The sequence below is a fragment of the Ochotona princeps genome, chromosome 4, assembly GCF_030435755.1.
Source record: "Ochotona princeps isolate mOchPri1 chromosome 4, mOchPri1.hap1, whole genome shotgun sequence".
NCBI classification, from domain to species: Eukaryota; Metazoa; Chordata; class Mammalia; order Lagomorpha; family Ochotonidae; genus Ochotona; species Ochotona princeps.
This window is the reverse complement of record NC_080835.1, coordinates 107,388,029-107,411,672: the sequence shown is the minus strand read 5'-3', so window position 1 is coordinate 107,411,672 and position 23,644 is coordinate 107,388,029. Positions and strand designations below refer to the sequence as shown.

Sequence of the window (23,644 nt, the reverse complement as noted above, 5' to 3'; positions counted from 1 at the left end):
CTTAATTCATCATTGGGACTGCACCTCTGGTTAAACCACCTCACATGTGTGCCTGCAAGATGCATCTAGAGGCAGATTGTGTCTTCGAGTTGTGCTCTTTCAGGCAGCGTTGGAAAGAGGGCAAGCAGTTCCCCAGCTTCTCATGGTTGGACCTCCTCCAATTGTGAGGGGGGGGGAGACGACTATAGATGATTCTCCTAAGCATGAGGTGTGATTGTCCCATTTAATATACTCACTGTGCTGACAGTGTTGGCCCAGACCACTTTCTGTCCTGCTTGGGGACTGTCCATTGTTCTCCAGTGTATGATTAGCAGATTAGCTATCATGTAAGAAGCCAGGAAAGTGAACTCCCAGTAAGCCCTTCCAAAGCAGGAGTAATTCATTACCCAGCCCGATTTCCACTTAAAATGTACTTTAAGCACACTTCCAATTACAAACCCTAAATCACCCTGTGCTCACAAAGTACATCATTTTTTTTTTATTTTATTGCATGGCGTTGGCATGACATAATCCCTTGCAGAGCATCCCAGAGTGCATTACAGATCGATAAATTACTTACCTGCGTGCTTGAAGCAATGTGTGCAAGGGCAGCACAGACCTCTAGCAGGCAGCCTGTCCTCCAAGAAACCAGCAAGGCTGGGCAAGTACCAAGAATGTGTAGGAGCAGGGACCTGATGAGTGCATGGCTGGGGAAGAGAGCATTCCAGTGAAATCCCTGTGAACATATCAAAGTGTTTGTTTTTGCAAAGACAAATTTTAACGAATCCAAAACTAAGAGAATTTAGAAATTTGTACCCTTCAGGCAGAGAGCAAATCAAAAGCTCACTCATTAACTTATCACTTATCATTCTGCCCTGCAAAGCTCAATCTAGCTCTTAAACTGAGGCTACCATAAATCACAATGTTATATTTTTAATTATATTGACTTGATTGGAGAGGCAAGGGAGGAAATGGAGGTTCTGCTATTGCAGTGTGTGGGTAAAGTTGTTACCTGTGGCACCAGCATCATACATATGCAAAAGTGTGCCTGTGGAATGCTCTACTTCCCATCTAGTCCCCTCTAATAGCCTGGGAAAAAGCAGGTAGAACGGCCCAGGTGTCTGTCTGCTGCCACCCATATGGGGGATCCAGGTGCAGATTCTGGTTCTTGGTTTCATCCTGATACATTTGTGGCCATTGCATCCATTAGGAGAAACGACCAAGCAGGTGGAAGACCCACTTTTTTCTGTCTCCCCTTCTCTCTCGCTGTACACTGGCTTTCAAAATAATGATACAAATCTTTAAGAAAAAAAGAGAAACTGAGCTCTCCCATTTACTAGTTCATTCTGCAAATGCTTGTGACAGCTGGGGCTGGGCTAAACTGAACCTGGGACTTCAATGCAGTTCTCCAACACAGACGGAAGGAAGGGCCTGACTAGCTGTACTATTCTCTATTGGCTTCCAAAATGCATACCAGCAGAAAGATGGCATACCAAGTAGAGCCAGACTTGAAACTAGGTACTCTGATATAACTGCTCCAAACTATATTGTATCTTAAATACTTAAGGTTATAGAGCCAGTAGTGTTTCTCCAAATCTCACAACATATATACACCATTATTCATGTCCTACCAAACACCTGAAAATACCTGTGAGATGACAAGTAAGATACACACACTACCTCTTTATCTCAAGTTCCGTATGGATTTAAATCTGGACACAATTATTCTCTGTACTTCAGTAGGCAGGGTAGCAGAAAAATTAAGACTTTTGCTTGTAATAACTCAGTATTAAGTGATTTATATCATAGAATTTAAAAATGGACAAGATGTAGCATAAGAGAGTTCATTTTCAGTGTCTAAAAGGAGGTACTACAATACTACGGGACCCACCAAAGGGAGGGTGACACTACACAGAGTTGCCCTACAGAGCCTTATGGAGAGGATGGCTATTCAGTCAGACCTTGAACTACTCCAGTAGGTGTCAGCAGCCAGACAGCAGTTTGATGTGGAATGGACTGAAGAGACAAAGCTGTGACATGTGCTAATTGATAGTGGGGGCTTCCATTAGGATGCCCTGTAGGGCTGTAAGAGAAGTGTAATATTGGAAAACAAGTGAAAGAGAAGATTTTGTGGGCTTTTTAAAGATTTATTTATTCTTATTGGAAAGTCAGATATTCAGAGAGGAGGAGAGACAGAAAGGGAGATCTTCCCTCTGCTGATTCACTCCTCAAGTGGCCGCAACAGCCAGAATTTAGCCAATCCTAAGCCAGGATCAAGGAGCTGCCTCCAGGTTTCCTACAAGGGCAGAGAGTCCCGAGACTTTGGGCCATCCTTGACTGCTTTCTGGGCCATAAGCAGGGAGCTTGATGGGAAGCAAGGTCACCAGAATGCAAACCGGTGCCCACATGGGATTCTGACGCTTGCAAGGCAAGGCCTTTGGCCACCAGACTACCAGGCTGGACCCAAGAAGATATCTTTATAATGCTCCATATTCATGGAGGATAATAAACAGTAAAAGTGCCACTGAGTGAATAAATAGTACACATAGAGGAAAGGCCAGCATTGAAATTTTCCAAGTCAGAGTGATCCATCCTGCTGGGTCTGCCCTGGGTTTTCTGGCAGATCAAATCGCATTTGTGTTTTGGGCATATGATATACCTGGAATTACAGAGTGTGATAACTCTGAGGAATTATATAGTACAGTAGCCGCTATTTAAAAAAGAATGCAGCATGAAGAACCACAGGCATCCAGATAGAGAGGCCACTTACTTCACAAGAACCAGTGTGTCTCATTCCACTTGAGCCCGACGGAGATAGCAGATGCTGAGGGTCCAACTTTGAGACTATGAGGAATGTGTAGCAGGTTGGGAAAGTGTTTCTTCTGAATAAGCATTGCAAGTCAAACCTATAAATATTTGTTGAGCTTTTACTAGGGCTACACATTAGGAAGCCATAAAAGCTATGTTCTGGTAGGTGAGTGGATACTAAGTATATAGATGTAACACAGCAGATTGAGTTCTAGAATTGGGGCTCAGTAAAGGATGTGCCTGCTTTTACTACTTGAATTTTAAACCATCTGACAGATAAGACAAATGAGTAACCACACAGAGAACCCAGCATCACATTTACTAGGGGTAAAGCTGATTCTACAGAACTAGACTTAAATGTACCAGAGCGACTGCAGACCTGAATCCTTAAATGAGACACAGGTGCAGTGGCTAGCAGGAATAGAGTATTTCCTCCATCCAGGTGGGATTCTGTACTCCTCCCATAAAGCTGCTATGGAAATTGGCTCTGAAAGAAGAGGCCAAGGAAGTGAGGTCTGACTCCAGCCCAAACATTAGCATGGCCCTCTCCCTTAACTGATGTTTTCTGGTACTCTGGGATCATGGATGAGGAATCAACAACATAGCCTTACTGTTCAGGAGGGCAGAGAGGCAGAACAAGAGAAACATTCACAGCAAAGGAAGCTGCATTTAATCTGGTCCCTAAGAGAAGAGTAGAGTTTTCTCAGAGGGCTGTAAAGAACAATACGGAGCTACAGACATCATGACCAGGAATGGCTGTGTTGAGGATAATGGAGTTCTGCAATAACTGGTAATGGCAGTGGAAATGTGATTTGATGCTGGATTCTGAACAGTGGCATATACAAAGGTGGAGTACAGATCTGATCTGGTGGGTGAGAGGGAGCAATTGGAACTAGTTGGGCAAATATGTACTGTGATGAAAATTGTATTGTCTAAGCACATCTCTGAATACAGTGCGGTGGATGACCTGTAGGATGTGTTGGACTGGGTGGGGGTGAGTGAGGATACGAACAAGGCAGAGGTTAGAATAAGAGTTATTTCACTATTGCCGTGGAATTCATTTCCATTCGGATTCCCTGACTCTGTTTAAATAAGAGGAAATGTAAGTTGATTTTACGGTAAGGTTTTTCAATTTTAGATAATCCCCATTACATCTGATCTTTAAGATGATAAGTTACATGTTCGCACTCTGGGCTCTGTAGCCAACTACCATTTTTAAAAACAAGGAAGCATTTATGCAACTGTTTTATTTTCCTTCTCCCTGTTTTTATTGTTCTCCACAGTTTCTCCCAAAATCGTAGAGATTTCTTCAGATATCTCCATTAATGAAGGAAACAACATCAGCCTCACCTGCATAGCAACGGGTAGACCGGAGCCTACAGTTACCTGGAGACACATCTCCCCCAAAGGTAAGAAAGTCTGGTGGGTGCTTGGTGCATGAGAGGCACTCAGAGAATGACTGGCCACGTGTAGGAGGTCAGGGTACTGGTTGCTTAGTCCAAGCAGTTCTACCATTCCAATAGTCTGAGAATAATGCACACATAATTCCACTGAGAAGTGTGGTGAAAGAAAAGTTTATTCTCAGGGATTTAAGAAATCTTATGCAAGGATTCCTCTGATGTCTTGAAAATTCAGCCCAGTGTGTCTGAGTGATGTGGTAGTGAGATGTGATTCTGAAGCATCAGCTGTGGTGATGGAAGATTCTAGTCTTGCTGGAATTGTTCAGCTGGCTTGTTTTCACAGATAAAAAGAACAAACACATAATAATGTGTGAGAGATTTTCACAACTCTACTCCTAAAAGGAAAATGCCCGTGTGTATTCCTCTTCAGCTCTGCCAAAAGTCTGGTCATTTTTGTGGTTTGGTGGTTGTTTTACTTCGATTTGATATCAAAAATGTTGAAAGTGTGACTAAATTGAAAATTTTGCCTCATTTACATGTTCAGATGTTATGCAGACCATGTTTAATGACATTTTCTGTTTTCATGAATTGAACATTAAAACCTTCAGAATTTAAGAAACAATGCCATGTATCGTCTTTCAGTGAGCTTTTTGTAGCCCGGTAAGGGGTAAGAAGGAGCATAAAAGTGTTCTAGTTGCCCTTCAACATTGACTGTGTCATTTAGCCTCTATTCTAGGCCCTTGGGGATACAGCAGCAAACCTAAGCAGTCCAGTTCCTGCTCTCAGAAACCCCGACTCTCATGAGTCAGACGACAGAAACAAGCAAGCACATGATGTGAAAGGTGGTGCTTAGTGGAGACTATAGAGCAGCATACATTGGCAGGGTGACAAGGATTTTATCAGAAACACTCTCCGAGAGGGTGGCACTTGAGCAGTAGTGTGAGTGAGAGCTCTAATTCCATTTCAATTATGAGATACTATGAAATATGGCATGCACAATTCTGTATAGGTGTTTGCCTGCATGACTGAAAGTCTGGGTGATGCTGAGAAGTGCCATTCTAAGGATTATGAAGGCACCGTGGTGGCAGTCGTTTGCCTCCCCAGGAGAGTGGTTGTTGTGAAAGAAGTGCATTGGAAGGCGCTCATTGGGTCAATTCCCTGCAAACGAAGAGAAGCAAACAGGATTGAGTGGAGAAGTTGAGACATGATGCTGTGCAAACTTTTTAGCTGCCCACCCTCAAAGGCCTGCTGTAACTGGGATGACCCCTCAAGATGTTCTTTATGGAAGGGATTGGATGACTTCCATATCAGCACGGCAGTTAGTCGTGTTGGAAGGCTAAGTCTGGGAGGAGTGAGGCTTTGGGCTTGTATCTATTCATGGGAGAAAATCCCTACAAGGCACAGGGTGCTCAGAGCTGTCTGCCAGCAGTGTGTCTATCTGGAGCAACACAGTGCCCACCAAGCTTGGAAATTAAAATAATATCAGACTAGAGCCATGCATGGTGCTGAGTTTCCCTTCTCAAATCATGTTGATGTGCCCTGATAGGTTTACTCAGAAAAAGAAAACAATTGTTCAGTTGCATTTGGCTTAAATATCTGCGAGTCATCCCACACCACTTTCATACTTTTTAAAATTAAAAGTGTTGATAAACAAGAAGAGTTGCTACATTTTACAAGATGCTGTGGAATATCTCAGCATGCATAGAGCATCAGCTGGTCAAATCATGAAATCAGTGTTCCCATTTTCTTATCTTTTGTTTTCTATTTGTGGCGCTCATGTGCTGGTATCTTCCATTTCTTCACAGGGGACATTACTATGAACTGCCACTGCTTCATTGTTCTGTGAAACATCAGATCATGCTACTTCTCTGCATTGACACCTGCTAATCAATCTGACTTTACCTCCTCCTTCCATGCCTACCCCCACTCTACAACCTCTAGTGATGACTAGCCTGAATTCAGGTTGACATTTATTAACTCCCCAAAATGAGAGAGAACATGAACCCTATTTACTATTTTTAAGATATGTTTATTTATTTATGGGAAGGATAAAGCAGCAGAGTGAGAAAACAAGGAAGAAGGGAGAGAGAGAGAGAGAGAGAGAGAGAGAGAGAGAGAGAGAGAAAATCTTCACTCCCCAAATGGTTACAACAGTCTCGTCTCACCTAGGCCAAAGCTAGGAGCCAGAAACTTCATCTTGGCAACTCACATTTGTGATGGAAGCCTAAGTACATGAGCTATCCTCTTCTGCTTCCTATGCATTAGTAGGAGACTGTATTGGAAGTGGAACAGCTGGGGTTTGAACTGGCACTCTAGATGGGTACCAGGGATTTAACCTGCTGCTCCGTAGCATTGACCTCTTGATCATCCCTGCCAGCAAATGGATCTTCTATCTCTGTCAGTGTTCCTGCTTGCATGGGCACTGCATGAGGGACTTCAGCTGATGAGACCATCAGTGATGGAGAGAGGCCTCCAGGCACTTCTGAAGGAGGGGCCAGCAAAGTGGACAGACTTTCCTCATCCGTAGAGCACATGATTCATCACAGTAGAATGCCAGGTCCCTGGTGCTGCGGGATGCCTGTGCCTTTGAATCTGCAGCACACTCATCATCAGGGCAGACTCCCTTTGCCTTATGTGAGGAGGCTATGTCTCCTGAGTGATGTCTCTCCTCAGTCTCTTGCTGGCCAACCAGCTGCTTGTCCCTTCCCGGGGAGTGTTCCGTTTCTCCCCTAATTTGTATCACACTTTCATGCCTGCACTTCTCCTGCCCCAATCAGCCTCCTACATGCTACTGATTTCATTTCCTTGTTTCCCCTTTCTCTTTCTTCCTCTTTCTCCTCACCATCCTCTGTTGTCACCCCTCAAGTGATTGCAGTGTCCTCCAGGCCTTCTCCAACCCCTTCTGTAGTCATTGAGCAGATTTGTTTCCCCTCGGGACTTTTCTCTGATCCTGGGCCAGCTGCCTCTGCTTCACTAGGGCTTCGGCTGCTATGGAAACTGCAGATGGATCCAGGAGAGAGGCACAGGATAATCAGAACCTACCTGCAGATTAGAGTCACTTAAATGAACAGTTTTGTCCAGATCCCAGGCCCAGATTAGTTGTCCCATATTCAAAGTGATGAAATATGCCAAGCTGTAACGAATCCCCTGGAACTCACCAGAGTGCTATGTGCCGGATATCTGATTATTTGGACATCAGAGATGTCACTGGGCTGCTGCCAAATCTAAATGGAAGCTGGAGGCTCGTAGCAGTCAGACCTTCATCTTTCCCCACTAAGCATTTCCATAAAGGTGCTCATTCTCAATAAGTTAGGACAGGTTTAGGGGTCCTTGAATGAAAGAGAGGTGCACCTTAGCAAGGGCTCTGAAGGAAGGGAACTATTATTGTCATCACCTGTCCCGTTCTGTGAAGGCATGTGATATTTCAACCAAGATCATTATTAGAGATGCTCCCTTTGAGGCGCTGCCTGAACTGCTGATCAAGGCTAAGTATGTTTTCAGTCATCAAGATTTCATGGCATTTTCTCTCTCCAGACTGATCAGTTCTCTCTGCACCTTTCTGAAAAATCCTGGTTTTCTCCATTAAAATACAGAGGAGGCTGCTGTCTGTAAACTTACGTATTTAGAATGTGTACTCTTCCGATATGTGGGAAGGAGTACAGAAGCATTATACTGTTTTAGTAGTTGTGATAGAAGGAAACTTCTGAGTGACACCCTAATGGAAGAGGACTGAGGGAACCTCCCCAACCCTTTACATTAAATGCAGAAACTGTCAGTTCCTAACCAAGAGGAAGAGAGTGTAAGACCCCAAACTACCCCCCAGGGGTGGCACTATTTTTAACAAGTAATTTCACATTATCACTGCTATTATGTGTTTTAAAACATTATTTATTTGGAAGAAAAAGTGAAAGGGAGAGGAGAGAGAGAGGGTTCGCTCCCCAAATGGCTGCAATGGCCAGACAGGGCCAGACTGGAGCCAGCAACCAGGAGCTTCTTCTGGATCCACCTACGGAGGTGAGGGACCCAAAGACTTGGGCCACATTCCGCTGCTTTCTAAGCACATTAGCAGGGAGCTGGATCAAAAACAGAGTGGCCAGGACTCAAACCAGTGCTCATATGTGTTGCCTGTATTCCAGGTGTAAGATTAATCCATTATGCCGCAGCACCAGCCCTATTATATGTTTTTAGCTCCCCTCTTGAAGTTATTACTCTGAATTCAAGAGGAAAATATACTTGCTCTCTAAACATGTTGGTCTTCGATCTGTGTACCTGTTTTGAGATGTGCAAATGATGTTGCGCCTGCAACGATCTTTGTCTCACTGTGAGGAAAATCCCTCATCTCATTTTCTCTCATTGGAAAAACTATCTGTGTCTGCATGAGCATCTTATTGACCTTTCAAATCCATGTTCTTGCAAGTGTCACTGTTTCAGCTGCAAATGTACTCTCCTTGCTGTCACGCCCCTTAGTAGGATGTGTGCCTAGTCTTCTGTCCTCATTGAGACAGACAAAACACATCTTAATGTGACCTTGAAACTTTTGGCTTTCTGCCTAGATTGTCTTTAATGGTATCTTATTTTCAGTCTTTCCTGAGTAAACAGAGACCCATCTGTTGTGGTGTGCACTGGAAGATGCTCTGTGGGACTGCACTTTGTCTGGAGAAGTACCCTCAAAGTCCTATTGTTATGTCACCTGTTTCTATGGGTTGTAAAAAGTTTAGGGAAAAGTGTGGGATCTCACATGCCTAAACCCAACATCAGACCTGGGTGAAGGAGTGATTTCTCTCACTAATAGTCGAGTTGTCACTCTGTATTTAGAATCCCACATCAATGAGCCCCCTAATGGAGCACTCCTTGTTGCACACTGATCTCCACCCTTCACTCATCAAGTAGCATTGACCATAAAGTTTTCATTTGGGCTACTGGAAGGACTCTTTGGACTGAAAGGAAAATACATTTGATCAGATCACAAGAATGTCTTGATATCTGATTAGCTGGCATCATCCGTGCCCCGTGAATTCTTTAGATCAGGCACCTTTGAGTCCTGAGCTTACAGCACAGAGCCTAGCTCCTAGAAAGCATTCTTGAAATAGTGGTTGATTCAGGCATCCTGAAGGCACACCTGCTGGCCCTGTGCCTAGGTTGGTTTTCTTGAGGAAGAATTCTCCTTCCTTGGATGTCTGCAGTGGTGACCCCAGGTGCTCTATGCTGAATCTCAGTTGGTGAGTCTCTTGGACAGCTCCCCCTCATCTTTACAAGAACTGTGAGTCTTTCTTGCAGTCCACAAGAAGGAAACCTCCCTGGCAGGATTTTAATTACCCTTGAAAGTCAGACACTGTCCCAAGTTTTGTTTTGTGAGAGCTGAGAAGGCTGCCGAATGACTTTGATAGCTGTTCTTTTGTGAGCTCCTTATGCTCTTCTCCCAACAGTCATGGTCCAGGGTGTAAGCTTCGCTGATATACTCTTCCTCTGGCCCCTTGTTGCACTGCTGCTCCTAGTCTTCCTCTACTGAACTCCCAAGCACAGTTTCCTAAAGCAATCCTGGTTTTAACAAGGAAGGGTGAGTTCTACTGGAAGTGAAACGTACTATTCCTTGTGAGTTACAAAAAGTAACACGAAGACCCTGGAGACAAAAAAAAAAAAAAAAAAAAAAAATAGCACAGAACAGTATGGCCATTAGGTCCCAAGCCTTTCTGTCTCTATTAAGTGCAATGAGCACTGCTGTGTGGCCCTGTCCCCTTATCTACTGGACCAAAATACCTTCCTCCTCTGCCAAAACTCTCCTCACTATACTCTCATACTTTACTTGAAAAAAAAATGCACTGGGCAGCTGGTTGACCTGTCCCTTATTTCTCAAACACACAAAGACACCAAGTTGGTAAGGGCAAAGTGACCCTTGGCCAAGTATTCGTCTTGACAGTACGCTGTCCTCTCTGCCCTCTGCCCTCATCCTGCCTCACACCCACCTATCTTCTTCTTTGTCAGCACTGACAAGGCCTTCTCCTCAGCAAAGCAGGACACTGGAGCACTAATTGGAACTGGAGGTATCACAGCTTGAGTTCAACCAGAGCTGGCAGGCACCACGATTGCAGTGACAGCTCTGTGAGCAAGTGTCAGGAGCAGAACTCTGGCCTCCTATCAGCTGACTGCAGCACCCTGGCACTAATGAGCAGCTTGTCGGCACCAGCATCAGGGGCCCCGTGTGGCACAGAGATCGTTAAGATGGCAGGCAAGGAAACCTTCCTCAACAAAGAGGAGCTGTGGCGGGGAGGAGAGTGGTGCAAAATAGAATGCAAATATTATCTTCCTATAGATGTCAACCACCGAGCAGTGTGTGTGTTGGGGGCAGGGTGAAGGGACGGGGCAAGGAGAGAGAGAAGAGCACAATATTGGCGAAACATCCATCTATTCCAGTTCTGGGCGACACTTGGAATCTCTTCTTTGTTGGGTTTCAGTTTCATGAATCAATACAGATGATGAATCTCCGCAGTAACCCAGTGGGGGATTTGATGACTAAAATGCACGCATCGTAACTGTCAGGATACTGGAAAGCGGCCTAGGTCCCTGTGAATCAGGGTTCAAGGGAGGTAGAACATTTTAGTCTCTCTCCCTCCTCAGGACAGGCCCCATCTCGAGGGGGGGATGGTGAGCTGCTGTTTTCTTCCCTGTCTCCTGCTCTGTTAGCAGCCAATGAGGCAGGGAAAAAGGAGTGTGATTCCATTAACAGGTGGAGACCAGGAGGGCCTCAGTGTCTGCCTCCTGAGACCAAGTGTGATTTGTGGACTGTATTCATTCCTTTGGGTTTTAGGGTCTTATGCATTCCTTTGGGCTTTAGGGAATGTGTGCCCTTCTTGGAGCCTTTATCTGATGAAAGAGACTCTGTTCCCATGATGGAAGGGGGTGATGTAGCAGGAAAAAAAGAGAGATGGATTTTAGAGGCAGCATGAAGCCTAATGGTTCGGATGTCAGCTGAAAACCCTTGTTCCTGGTCAGAGCACTTCCATTTAATTCCCGTGTCTAGCTTCTTATTCCAGTCTTCTGCCAGTGAGACCCTAAGTGTCATTGGTTGTGACTGATGTAATAAGGTTCCTGCCACACACACTGGAGACCTGGACTGAATTTTTAACCTCCTGGCTTAGTCCACAGGCCAGTGACAGATATGGGTTTAGAGGAGAGAACCAGCTGATGAGAGATTTCTTTCTACGTCTGTGTCTGTCATTTCTTTACTTCTTAAACACACACACACAGAGAGAGAAAGAGAGAGAGAGAGAGAGAGAGAGAGAAATGCTATGAAGACTATCCTAGTTGGATTTGAATCCCTGCACACTACTTGCTGTCTGGACCTTGCTATGGTGGTGACAGCCTCTCTGAAGATGTGCTGTTTTTGTTTGTTTAGTTTTTGCTTTTGTTTATCACTCTTATGCCTGACTCTTAGAGTTTGACTTAGAGTTTTCACAGTTACTGCCAGACTCCCATTGGCCTGCACTCGGCAGCTACACCAGTAACCTGAGTTTGATCACATAATACATGTCTTCACCTTGGCAACATACATTGAGTCTCCCTCGTAATTCTCCACTGCTCCTGGGGGAAGTTTACTGTTGTTTTAAAACCATGTTCAAACTATCGGTTTGGAAGGCTCTGATAGTCTTCTTCCTCAGGCAGAAAGCCATCCCTTTCCCCCAATTCTTCCTCAATTACAGCATATCTTCCAGTTAGCTTCGGGCTTGAGACTGTGCCCTGCTGTCTAAATGATCATGGCGGGCAGCGACCAACTGTACACTGTTTTATTTCCAGTGCCTGGTACAGCAACAGATGCTTGCAGGTCCCATAACTGCGGAGTGAGAAAGTGGCCAATACCACAGATACAGGCTCATTACTCTCCCTTTAAAATTAAGTCTTTGGGGCTGGCTTTGTGGTGTAGCAGGTGAAGCCACTGCTTTGCAGCAACAGTAGTATCCAGATAGGCATTTGTTTAAGTCCCAGCTGTTCCACTTTGTATTCATTTCCCTGCTAAGGTTCTAGTGAAAGCAGTGGAAAATGGCCCATGTTCTTGGGCCTCTGCTACTCATGCAGGGTCCCTGGATGTTGCTTCTGGTTCCTGGATTTGCACCAGCCTAGCTCTGGCTATTTCAGTCACTTGAGGATTGACCAGTGCAGGGAAGATCTGTGTCTTGCCCCCCTTATGTCACTAACTCTGATTTTAGAGAGATAATTTTTAAAAATTTGTTTGATTTTTAAAACAAAAGCTGTTTAATACATGAAAAATATGATACAGGAATTTCATATCTTTCATTATTTTTGAATGCTGGTTATGCTTCCCAATCTCTGCAAAGCACTTTATCACAAAGGAGCGTTGACTTTGCCCCTGACTTCCAGGTGTGAACCCAGGACTGAAGCGTAGATGCTTCGTCTGTGGAAAAGAGACAGTGACACATTCCCAGTGTAGACAGGACAAGGTTTACTGGACCCTGTGGAAATTCAGGGGTGTCCCCTGTTAGCCTCTGCACCCCCTGCTTCCACCTCACATCCACCCATGAGGCAAAAACTACAGGAGAAAAAATCCAAATTATTTCCTCTGAAAAGGCATAAAAAATTAATTATATTTATTTGAATGACAGAGTTTATGCAGAGACAGGGAGAAACAGAGAGAGGAGTTTCTATCTGCTGGTTCATTTACCAAATGGCCAGAATGGCCAGAGCTGAGCTAATCCAAACTTTTTCTGAATATCCCACATGAGTACAGGTTCCCAAGGACTTGTGCCAGCCACCTCCCTCTGCTTTTTCAGGCCATAAGCAGAGTGATAGATTGGATGTAGAGCAGCCAGGACTTGAATTGGACATGAAATAATGACATCATAGATTTTAGGTTGCTGCACCACGGTGCTGGCTCTGAAAAGGTTAAATCTTTACAATGGCCCAATTCTGAGAATTCCCAGAATGGATTCAAAGGTGCTTAGTCAATAATTTTCTTGCTCCCACTATTTTATAATTAACATAGATACATGACTAAAATCCCCAGAGTGCCCCAAACAGCTATCCCAGGAGGGACAAGCAATTGCTAAGGTAAAAGATGTTAGAGTAATAATTGATGGTGGGAGAAAAAAACAATTCTATCATAATGAAAAGTGTCAGAGCTTCTGCTCAGGGTAGCCACAGAACATATGGTGTAAGGCTCCGTGCATCAGAGATGGCGATTTAGCATGATACAGACCAGAAGTTCAACCTCAAGTGTGGAAGGAGGGCTCCAGGCCTTCATTCAGCAAATGCTATAAACACAGATGCACAGACCAAGATGGCAAGGAGAAAAGGAAGAGGAAGACAGCTACAGGTCCCCTTTTAACCACTATAGCTCTCTACACAGACACACACACACACAGAGTCTGGGCAAAATTTGCTGGTGTCAATAAGGGTTTTTGTAAGTTTAATATTTATGGTCTCTTTTAAAGCAATCTTAGAGCTGTGCAACTTCCTACTTCAAAGAAAAAAGAAATCATAAAAAGACTAGTGGGGGAAATTAATGAGTTCAACGTGGCTGAATGGAGAACATATGAAATCTAGTTTCAGTGTAGCAACCAAGGGCAGGAGTGCACACCACAGACACTGTTTGTGGTTTTACCCAATTTATTCAAAACCCTTGAAAAATATTGTAGAATCAGATGTCTGCTGTACTCAGAGGTTGCTAACAGCATCCTCCCCCATATTCTCCTGAGCCTCTGCTGTTTATGCTGGTACTTGGTGACTGTCGCCATGCAGAAGGATTCTGAGAGAACAACAAAAGGGAAATGAAAGCAAGGGCACGGTATTGAGCTTTCCACAGACTCTTATAAGCCATGGATCAATAAGATGGGACATCTCATTCAAATTGGAGCCCCTACAGGGCTGGAGACCCCATCCATGCGCAGAAGCCAAGAATAGGCGGTGCCTCGGAGGTACGAGAGGATGCTCAGCAAGGCCCCCCTAACTAGTCAAAGCCAGAATAACCTCCTCACCCCAACATGACTATGGATCAAAAAGGCCCGGGAAGTTCTGCATTGAGGAACCATCAAGTGCTTCCAGCCAACCTTCAAGGGGGTCTTCATTTAAACTGTTTTTGTCACCCAAACTTCAAGTATGTGTTTCCAACTTTGTTCAACAATTCCCCTAGGCCATAAGTTCTTTTTCCCAAGTTCTGGTTATCCACATTCAGCCATGTTCCAAAAATGCTAAATGGGAGATTCCAAAGCAAATGATCCGTATGTTTTAAATTATGCACCATTCTGAAAAATGTGCTGAAATATTGCAGCATCTGACTCTGTCACACTGAAGACATTAATCTTCCTATTGCCCAGTATCACCAGCTGTATGCAATGCCCAACCATTATTTATTTAACAATGATCTGGACTGTGTTAGCAAACCAATTATCTTGGTATAACTATGGTTGGATTTAAGAAGAGGGTCAGGGCCCGGTGTGGTAGCCTAGTGGCTAACGTCCTTACCTTGCACACGCTGGAATCCCATATGGGTGCCAGTTCTAATCCCGGCTGTCCCCCTTCCCATTCAGTTCCCTGCTTTTGTGACCTGGGAAAGCAGTGGAGGATGGTCCGAAGCGTTGGGATCCTGCACCCACCCACATGAGAGATCCATAGAGGCTCCAGGCTCCTGGCTTCAGATCAGCTCTTTTCCAGTCATTGCAGCTGCTTGGGGAGTGAATCATCAGATGGAAGATCTTCCTCTCTGTCTCTCCTCCTCTCTGTATATCTATCTGACTTTCTAATAAAAATCTTAACAAAGGAAGAGTGTCAGAAATAGCCTAACATTACATCATAGCATCTCCATCAACCACGTCTCTCACTTCCTATCATCAATTAGACATCATCTCATCTCACTTCGTCATCGGGAAAAAGAACAACACAATAGATACTTCTATAACTCATGTCTGTGTATTAATGTAATTATGTTGTTATTTCTGTTAATATCTCATTGTGACTAACTTATAAATTAAATGATAGGTATGTATGTATGTATGGGAAAACATACAAAATATACATAGTGTTCTACTCACCATGTCTTTAGGCATGTACCAAGATTGTTGAATCACATCCCCCATGAACAAGGCAAGTCTAGGTTCCAGCTTTTGAATCCCAAATCTTTCCTTGGCTTATGATGATGCAAATCCTCTGGAGTCTAAATGCCAACCAGCCTGTCAGGCAATAGCAATGATAATTAACTACTGGTTGTGTACTACTCTCAGGGTGATCTTTAGGCTTCTTCTCCACCGCAGAGTGAGAAGGATCTTGTGGCTGAACTGCTTCAAAAACGAGAACGCTCACTGAACCTTCTCGTCTCCGTTAGGCTTGAGGAGGTCAGAAAACGAGCCGCGGTCGTACGGCTTCAGGTGGTAGAGTGGACACCCAGCTGTAGGCATTCTGTGTCTGGGGTGCGTGTATGTCACTGCTGTGCTATGGTCTCCAAGGGAACTGGTCTCAGTTCGGCCAAGTTCATTCCGCAGACCTCCAGAGCCAGGTCTGTAAGGGTGCAGCCAAGACACCTAAGTTTGACTCCAAATTGAAGTGCTTTTGATGTGCTCAACTCTGGGGTCACAGAGGTGTAATGCGTGCTACATGCTCAACAAACTTCTTTTCATGTCTGTTACAACCTCATGCTCCAAGGTTTTCACTTCAGAGATAGAGACATGGGATATTAGAAGTAATGAACAGGAAGAAATTTAAGTTCACATTTCACTCTAAAATCTGTACTCACACTGAGTATTAATTTTCTACTTAATTTGTGATTTATGACTTACAGGTTTTTGAAATGTGTCTCTGCTTTTGGTTTTGTACCTGCTGCTACTGTGGCCCCCACTGTCCATGGTTGTCCATATTCCCAAAACATTCTTAAAAGTTGCCCACACATTTGCCCATAAAGTGCACTCTAAGTGGGCCTTCCGGCTCAGTCTCAGGTGTCAGTATTATCAACCCTAAGTTCCACCCAGGAGTCCCAGCACCTCAGGCTGAACAACTGTGAGCTAAGGGAGTGGCCGCAGCAGGGAAGTTGTTGCTTTGTTGGGTGTGTCCTCCTGCCCCAGCAGAATTTGCCCTTGTGAGTGCTGTACTGTGAGCGTCTCAGCACCTGATGGCCATGGCTCCCAGGAGCGCTATGGCTGTTCCCTGACTTTCTTTATTTACTAAATACTCTCATTCACTCACACAATGCTAGGTCTTCTGATTTGATTGTTATTGTTAGGTTGTTTTACGCTTTAACAACTTTAGATATGAAAAAAAAAGTCAGATTTCAGGGTATGTTTTTCATTATCTGATTTTATTCCATTTTGCTTTGTGTCCTTGTGGTATTTGGCACACTTCATCTTCCTAGCAGTGTAAAAAGCTTTTTCCTGCCAGAACCAGGAGATTTGGAAGGTGCTGAGTGGAATAATGATTCAGTCCTCTAAGATCTGGGCCCCAGTGGCCTTCCTAGCTGACCTTGACTTTCTGGCCTCTAGGGCTCGGCTGGACACTGTGTGATACCTATGAATTCTGAGTGCCACAGGTACAGCTCCATCCCTGTCAAGGAAGACTTGTGTTGTTGTTTTGTTTCTCCTGTCTTGTCTCCAACAGCAGCCCTGATTCTTGCTCTGTTCAGCTTCTTTTCACCCTGAAAAATGAACCTCTGTTGTGTCTTCTAATACAAATTTAAAAATCATGACCTTGGACTCCATGGTTCCTCCATAATAAGTTCAGGAGTCTTCAGCTGTGACCTGCAACCCAGGAAGCCTCGTGTTCCTCCCATAATTCCTTGTATCACTGCACTGCCAATGAAGGGAGGGTGAACTGGGATCACTGGAGTTGAAGGTATTTGGCCCAGCAGCTGTAGGAGAGGGAAGGATATGGATTTCTTCCGTCGCATACCACTGCAGGAAAAGGGACAGAGAGAGAATGTACCGTGTATTTGGTGGTAGGGAAACCCTTGGGTAAACAGTTTGAGGCCGGTGTTTTCTACAGAGGTTGAAATGCCTCTTGAGATGTTTATATCCTAAAAAGAAGTATCTGAGTTCAGCCTGTGTTCCATACCTGTTTCTAACTCCCTAATGAAGTATTCCTTGGGAAGCAGTGATCATCACTCAAGCGCTTGGGTCCCTCATGTGAGAAATGTGCATTGAGCTTCCTGTTGCTAGTTTTAGCCTTGCGCAGTCTCCTCTGTGTGGGTATTTGGACAGTGAACAAACGAATATGAGATCTCTCTCTCTCTCTCCCTATTCTCCCTCCCCCTGAACTTTTACATATCATAAGTATTTTCTAAAAAGTAATTTTTTGTTTAAGTGATTTATGCATTCTATATTTGCTTCTTGGTTACCTACCATGCAAAGGCAACTTTTACTGGTCCTGAAGACCCAAGGATGGACATAGCTGACTGAACTATGGCCCCATATAGCTTACACCAGTGGGAGAGACAGGAAACAAGCTACAGAAAAGTAAATATTAGAATGCTTATATGATAACCAGTGTGAAAGTATTACTCAGGGGTTGGAAATTAGCCCTAACAGTGAAGATACCCACATCCTGGATCAGGTGCCTGGGTTCAATTTCCTACCCTGCTCCTTGATGACAGTGTCCTTAAGCACACTCCAAGAAAGCAATAGCCACTATTCAAGTGATTGGGTTCCTACCACCCCCATGGGAGATCTGCACTGAATTCTTGGCTGATTGACCAGGCTTGGCTTTGTGGACAATTGGGAAGGCAAATTAGTAGATGGTAGATCTCTATATCCACCTGTCTCTCAAATAAATAAATTGATAGTTTTGGAACAATAATGCTGAAGAGGCGACGGGATTACAAAGTATGCTTTGGGGCTTGTACTCTTGAAATGAGTCATTAAGAATGGATATTTATAAGTTTGGCTATGAGATAAGGATAAGGGGATCTAGCAGGAGCATCCCTAAAGGGGTTAATAAGAAAACCAAAACCAGATTTAGGACACACCAGGTCTGCTCAAGGACCTCTATAGAAACTCTGTCACTATAGAGGATTTGTACTTTTCCTGCCTTTCGTGAGGGTATAGAATGTGTGCGTCTGTGATTGCTACTCTATAGACATGTTGGCATGGACGCTTTTAACATAGAAACTGCACAAATTACTTTTTAGTAGTGAATGAGTGAATAAAGAATTGTGGTTATGGTTTGAGTAGTTGATCAAGCCTGCTGGAAATACATGAGGTTGGAATTAGAATATATGATCCGGGTTCCCAAAAATGAGATGTTCAGGACAATAATAGATATAGCACATAGCTCAGACAGAAAGGTTGAGACCAAGTATCTGCAGTACTGGTCATTGCCATATAATCAAGGGGAATACTGCCAGATTCAGTCACCCAGATCATGACCAAGGTTAGGAGCAAGTGTGGCTGGGAGCCAAGTGGCAGCAGCTCAATGGATCATGAGGGAGTCATTCAGTGTCAGGAGGAGGCGAGGGAGAGGCTGTGTTTCTGTATATGAGGGTTTCCAAGGAATAAGATAAATGTGAGAAAGTGTTTCCCAGTGTTCCTGGGAAATAAGTCATACCATATAACCCTGATCTCTAAAAGCCAGAGCAAATTGTCCAGCAACATCTTGAAAAAGATACGAAGGAGATACTGTCCACTAGAAGTGGCTGAGTCTCAGTTCATGAAAGTAGTATAGGGACATTCAACCTGGAGCCTGAGAACCCAAGAGAGTAGTGGCTTAGGACTTGGGCATCCGGGAATGCTCAGGAAAGAGGTCTAACTGGTGAGGAGGAGTGAGATGTTGGCCAGAAGTGAAAATTCCCCTGGATGTTGGGCATGCAAGGGCTGTTGGCGCATTGGTGATGGCTGAGCAAAGGGGAGTGGCTTATGTGCTATAAGCTAATGTGTGGCTCACTCTGACAGTAAGAGACATGTTGGCTTCCTTCCCAGTAGTTCTCAGTGAAAGACAGAGAAGTCATAGCCATGGATTTCAGTGGCGGTTTAGCTCTGGAAATAGCAGACATTCATTTTCTTCTAACATTGGTCACAGCAGGTACCCGTTGGTAAGGTCAAGTTTTTTTGCACACCAGAGCATGAAGCCTAGTCGCCAGGAATCCATTACAAAGTGACAATGAAATTTTATGAGAAGATATAAATGGAGATGTGAGTAGAGGATAGACCTTGGGGAAAGGTGAACTAGAAATGGTGATGGATTCAGTGTGAACTAGGAGTGAGTGTGGGGGCTAAGCTGTGAAACAGTCCCAGGTTCTCCCCCATTTCCTTTTGTCTGGTGTTTCTCCTGTGTGCTAATATCTCTAATATAGAGTATCAGGAACTAACTAGAGTATAGTTTATGTCTTTGCTCAGTGAGCCATGTGGGATAATCCCTGTAATCCACAACAATCATAATGACTGAAAACTCACTTTTTAAGAAGAGGGATTTATTAGATTGAACAAAAGTGACAACGCATAATGGAGATATGATACATAGGCAGAATAAATTATCTTTTATTCAACAGTAACAGATTGAAGACCTAACATATGACAGTTAATATCTGGGTGCTGTGGACACTGTAGCAAGCATAGCCTTGGCCTCATGGGGCTGCATTGTGGGAATATGGACAATATTCAGTCCAGGTTACCAAAGCATGCAGCCTAGAGAGTATCATGGAGAACTAACACAGCAGAGAGTGATAGGCAGTGCTGTTGAAAAAAGCCAAGGTAGAGATATAACAGGCTGGGTAACATTGAGGAGTGGGGAGCACATATCAAGAGCGTACCTATGAGTACCAATGCCCAGACTCAGGGATGGATTTGGTGTGTGTGAAAAACAAAAGTTGATGTGGGGAGAAGCAAAACAGGAAGTTATTAGATAGCCAGGGGTTACTTACATATTTCCTTGACCACCACGGCAAAATCTTGGACAGTTAGCCTTTGGTGTAGTAGTTTAAACAACTGGGATCCCACATTCCACATCAGCATGCTTAGGTTCAAGTCCTGACTTTGTTCCAAGTTCAGCTTCCTACAGCTACATATCTTGGGGGCAACAGATGATGGGTCAAATGGTTGAGAGCATACCATCATGATGAAAGACTTAGGTGGAGTTCCTGGTCCTCCTACATTCTGTCTGTTCCAGCTCTATTCACTGCAGCAATTGGAGAGTTAAAACAGTAGACAGACAATGTTGGACATGTCCCAGGTGGAGATCAGTAGCCCTTTCAATATTGTTTTTACTACATCTCAGGGAGTTTGGTATTTTTATGTTCATTTTCATTTATTCAAAAAAGTTTGTGTTTTTTTTATTAATTTCCTCCATTGCTAATAAGTCACACAATCGCATGATTTGCTTCACTTTCATTTGTTTTTCATTTCTTTAGCCACACATTGGTCATTCAGTAGCATTTATTTAACTTCATGGCATGGTGAATTTCCTTTTTCTTCCTTTGTTGATTTTGTTTTGTGGTTTTTCACAAAAGGGGATGTACAGTAACTGTGTAGTAGAGACTATCACACACAGATGTGAAGATACAAACCAGTGTGCAGCTCTACTTCACAATCAAAGATGGACTCCCAATGAAACTGTTGAATGTATCTTGAAAATAGGATGCTGGACTTTCTGCCACTGTCCATGCCTACAATGTGATGATACACTTAAGCAGCAGAACAATGGACTTATGACTGATTGCAAAGGACTATATTATTGTAATGATATGGGGGATATTACTGGGAGACAGGAATTTGGGTAGAGAGAAAGGGAAATCCCAAAGCCTATGGAATTGTATCATGGGAGAATACAATTAATTAAAAAAAAACACAGTATACAGAAATGCATGTTCTCTCTCTCTCTCTCTCTCTCTCTCTCTCTCTCTCTCTCTCTTCCCTCCTTCTCTCTCATTCCCCCTACTCTCTCCCTTCCTTCACCCCACCCCCTTGCTTTCATTGTCAAGTAAGTTTTGAGATGTTAGGGATGGTGACGATGATGAAACAGGCTAAGCCTCCACCCTACGGTACTGACATCATGCATAGTTGCTAGTTCATGTTATGGATGCTCCACTTCCAACTCAGCCTTGCTTATGGTCTGGAAAAGAAGCAGCGAATGGTCTAAGGTCTTGGGGCCCTGCACCCATGTGCAAGATCTGGAAGAAGCTCTTGGCTCCTGGCTTTAGATCAACTTAACTTTAGCTGCTACTGCCATTTGTGGAGTGGTTCAATGGATGGAGGAACTTCTTTCTCTGACTCCTCCTTTCTCTATGGAAAACCTGCCATTCAAATAAAAAATAGACAAATATTTTAAAATAAAATAATATTGAGATATTGCATATTTGTTTTAATAAAAAGGCACTAGCAAGTTTTAAGCAAGAGGGTAGAACAATGTAATAAATGCTTTTCTGAAGGATACTTTTAACTTTGAGAACAGAAAGATGGAGGAATAAGGGTGTTAGGGTGGCAGATGGGATACCAGATAGGATCCTGTTGCTTTCATCTATTGAGAAATGGTGATGACACAGACTATAGTGATAGGATGTGAGATGATAACACTGCTTATTCTTGGTGCTTTCTGAAAGCAAAACTGGAAAAGTTCCCTGACTGATTGTATTGAAGCTGTGAGAAAGAATTAGGAATCAAGGGTGATGCTAACATTTGTGGCCCAGGCCACTAATGACTAGTGATTATTATTGCAGCCATCAAGAATTATAAGAGCAGCATATTTGTAATGGAAATGAAGAAGTGTTGCATTTTGATGCATATATGGAAATGGAACATAGATTCCTGGTCATGCAAAGGAAGAGAAACTGGAGAAATCAATAGAGGACACATACAGAGGTCTTGGAAGCTTCTGGCTGCTTATCTCCAAGCACAGTGAAAGGACAGAGCAGGGTTCTGATTTATATGTGAGTGACCCATAGCTCAGGTGTTGGTTAGATGTCCAAGAAGCTCAACACTGACCAATGTCAAAAAATCAGTTATAGGAGGCGTTGAAAGATAGTCAAAACAACATTAATTGGAAAGGGAGATGATAGGATGAAGAAGTGGACAGAGTGAGAAACATGGTTAAGAAATCTAGCTCTAGACAATAACCAATTGTAGGATCAATGGTTGGAAGACAGACTGAATTCCAAAACCAATTTACTTATTGTAAGAGACAAATACTCAGCCGACTGTCTCTTGGCCATTCATTGGCTAGTATTTCTGTGTGTTTATGTCAGCTCTCCTGCTTCTTCATGTGAAATGAGGTGAGAATCATCAGCCAAGGTTAGCCTCTGCTAATTGAGCTGCCACACATTCAGATATTCAGACAAGTGACATTAAAATTTCCTCAGTGGTTTTTGGGATCTCTAGAACCTTGAAGCCCCAGGTGCCCTGTTGCTGATGTAACTAACTGTCGCTGATGCTAGGTACTGTGTCTGGAGGTGAGTCTGACACTATGTATGAGGAGGAATGAGAGCTAGAGCACTTGGGCAAAACATTGTGCTAGGTGTGAGGTATCACATAACAGAGGATACAGGGGCAATGGAAACGAACAGACACTTTTCAATAGAACATATTCAGATGGCTAGCAGACATATAAAGAGATGCTCAGGCTCCCTAGCCATCAGAAAGATACAAATGAATGCCACATTGAGGTTCCACCTAACTCCAGTGAGGCTGGCCTACATTCAGAACTCCACTAACAACACCTGCTGGCATTGATATGGGGAGAAAGATATCCTCCTTCACTGTTGGTGGAACGTAGACAAGTACAACCATTATGGAAAGCAGTATGGAGAGTGTTTAGAGAATTGCAGATAAACCAGCCATATGACCCAGCTATCCCGCTCCTACAGTATATCCAAAGCAAATGAAAACTGCATATGAGAAGGCAACTTGTAATTGCATATTTTACAGCAACACAATCTATGGTAGCAAAAACATGAAAACAATTGAGATGCCTATTCAAAGAGGTGTGGTTAAAGAAACCGTGGTACATCTACTTCATGGAATATTACTCAGCCATTAAAAATAACAAAATTACACCATTTGCAACTAGATTGTGCCAACTAGAAACCATTATGCTCAGTGGAATAAGTCAGTCCCAAAAGGACAGATACCATATATTCTCTCTGATATAAGCGTCATCATGCAAATTGTAAGAGCAATAACCCTTTTCATGCTGTTTTTGCTGCATCCCATGTGTTTTGATGTTTTTGTTTGCATTTTCATTTTTTCCAAATAGTTTCCTTCTCTTGTCAAATTCATTGCTGGATAGTGGATTGCATGGTGGCATAATTTTACCCAAGAGGCTTTGTGTTTTCTTTTCTTCACCCATGCATTGGTTATTTAGTGGTGTTTTTTCGAATCCATGGTGCTGTAATTTTTTTGTTTTAACTTCGTACCTGTTGTTGACTTTGTTTTGTGACTTTTCGTTTAAAGGAATGTATAATGATGGCATTATAGGGACTATCATATTCAGATGTGAAGATACAACACAGTATGCATCCCCCCTCCAAATCAAAGAGGAACTCC

At 43.5% G+C, this 23,644-nt stretch overlaps 1 protein-coding gene across 2 annotated transcripts in view; it reads left to right on the top strand.

The window, feature by feature from the left end:
- The window catches only part of LOC101523875 (neurotrimin), a 1,051,792-nt gene that overhangs the window by 900,002 nt on the left and 128,146 nt on the right, over window positions 1–23,644 (top strand). For both annotated transcript variants that reach the window (XM_004593275.3, XM_058664095.1), the window contains exon 4: window positions 4,071–4,196. In XM_004593275.3, the coding sequence (XP_004593332.1) occupies window positions 4,071–4,196 (126 nt within the window). The remainder of the gene's footprint in view (window positions 1–4,070; window positions 4,197–23,644) is intronic.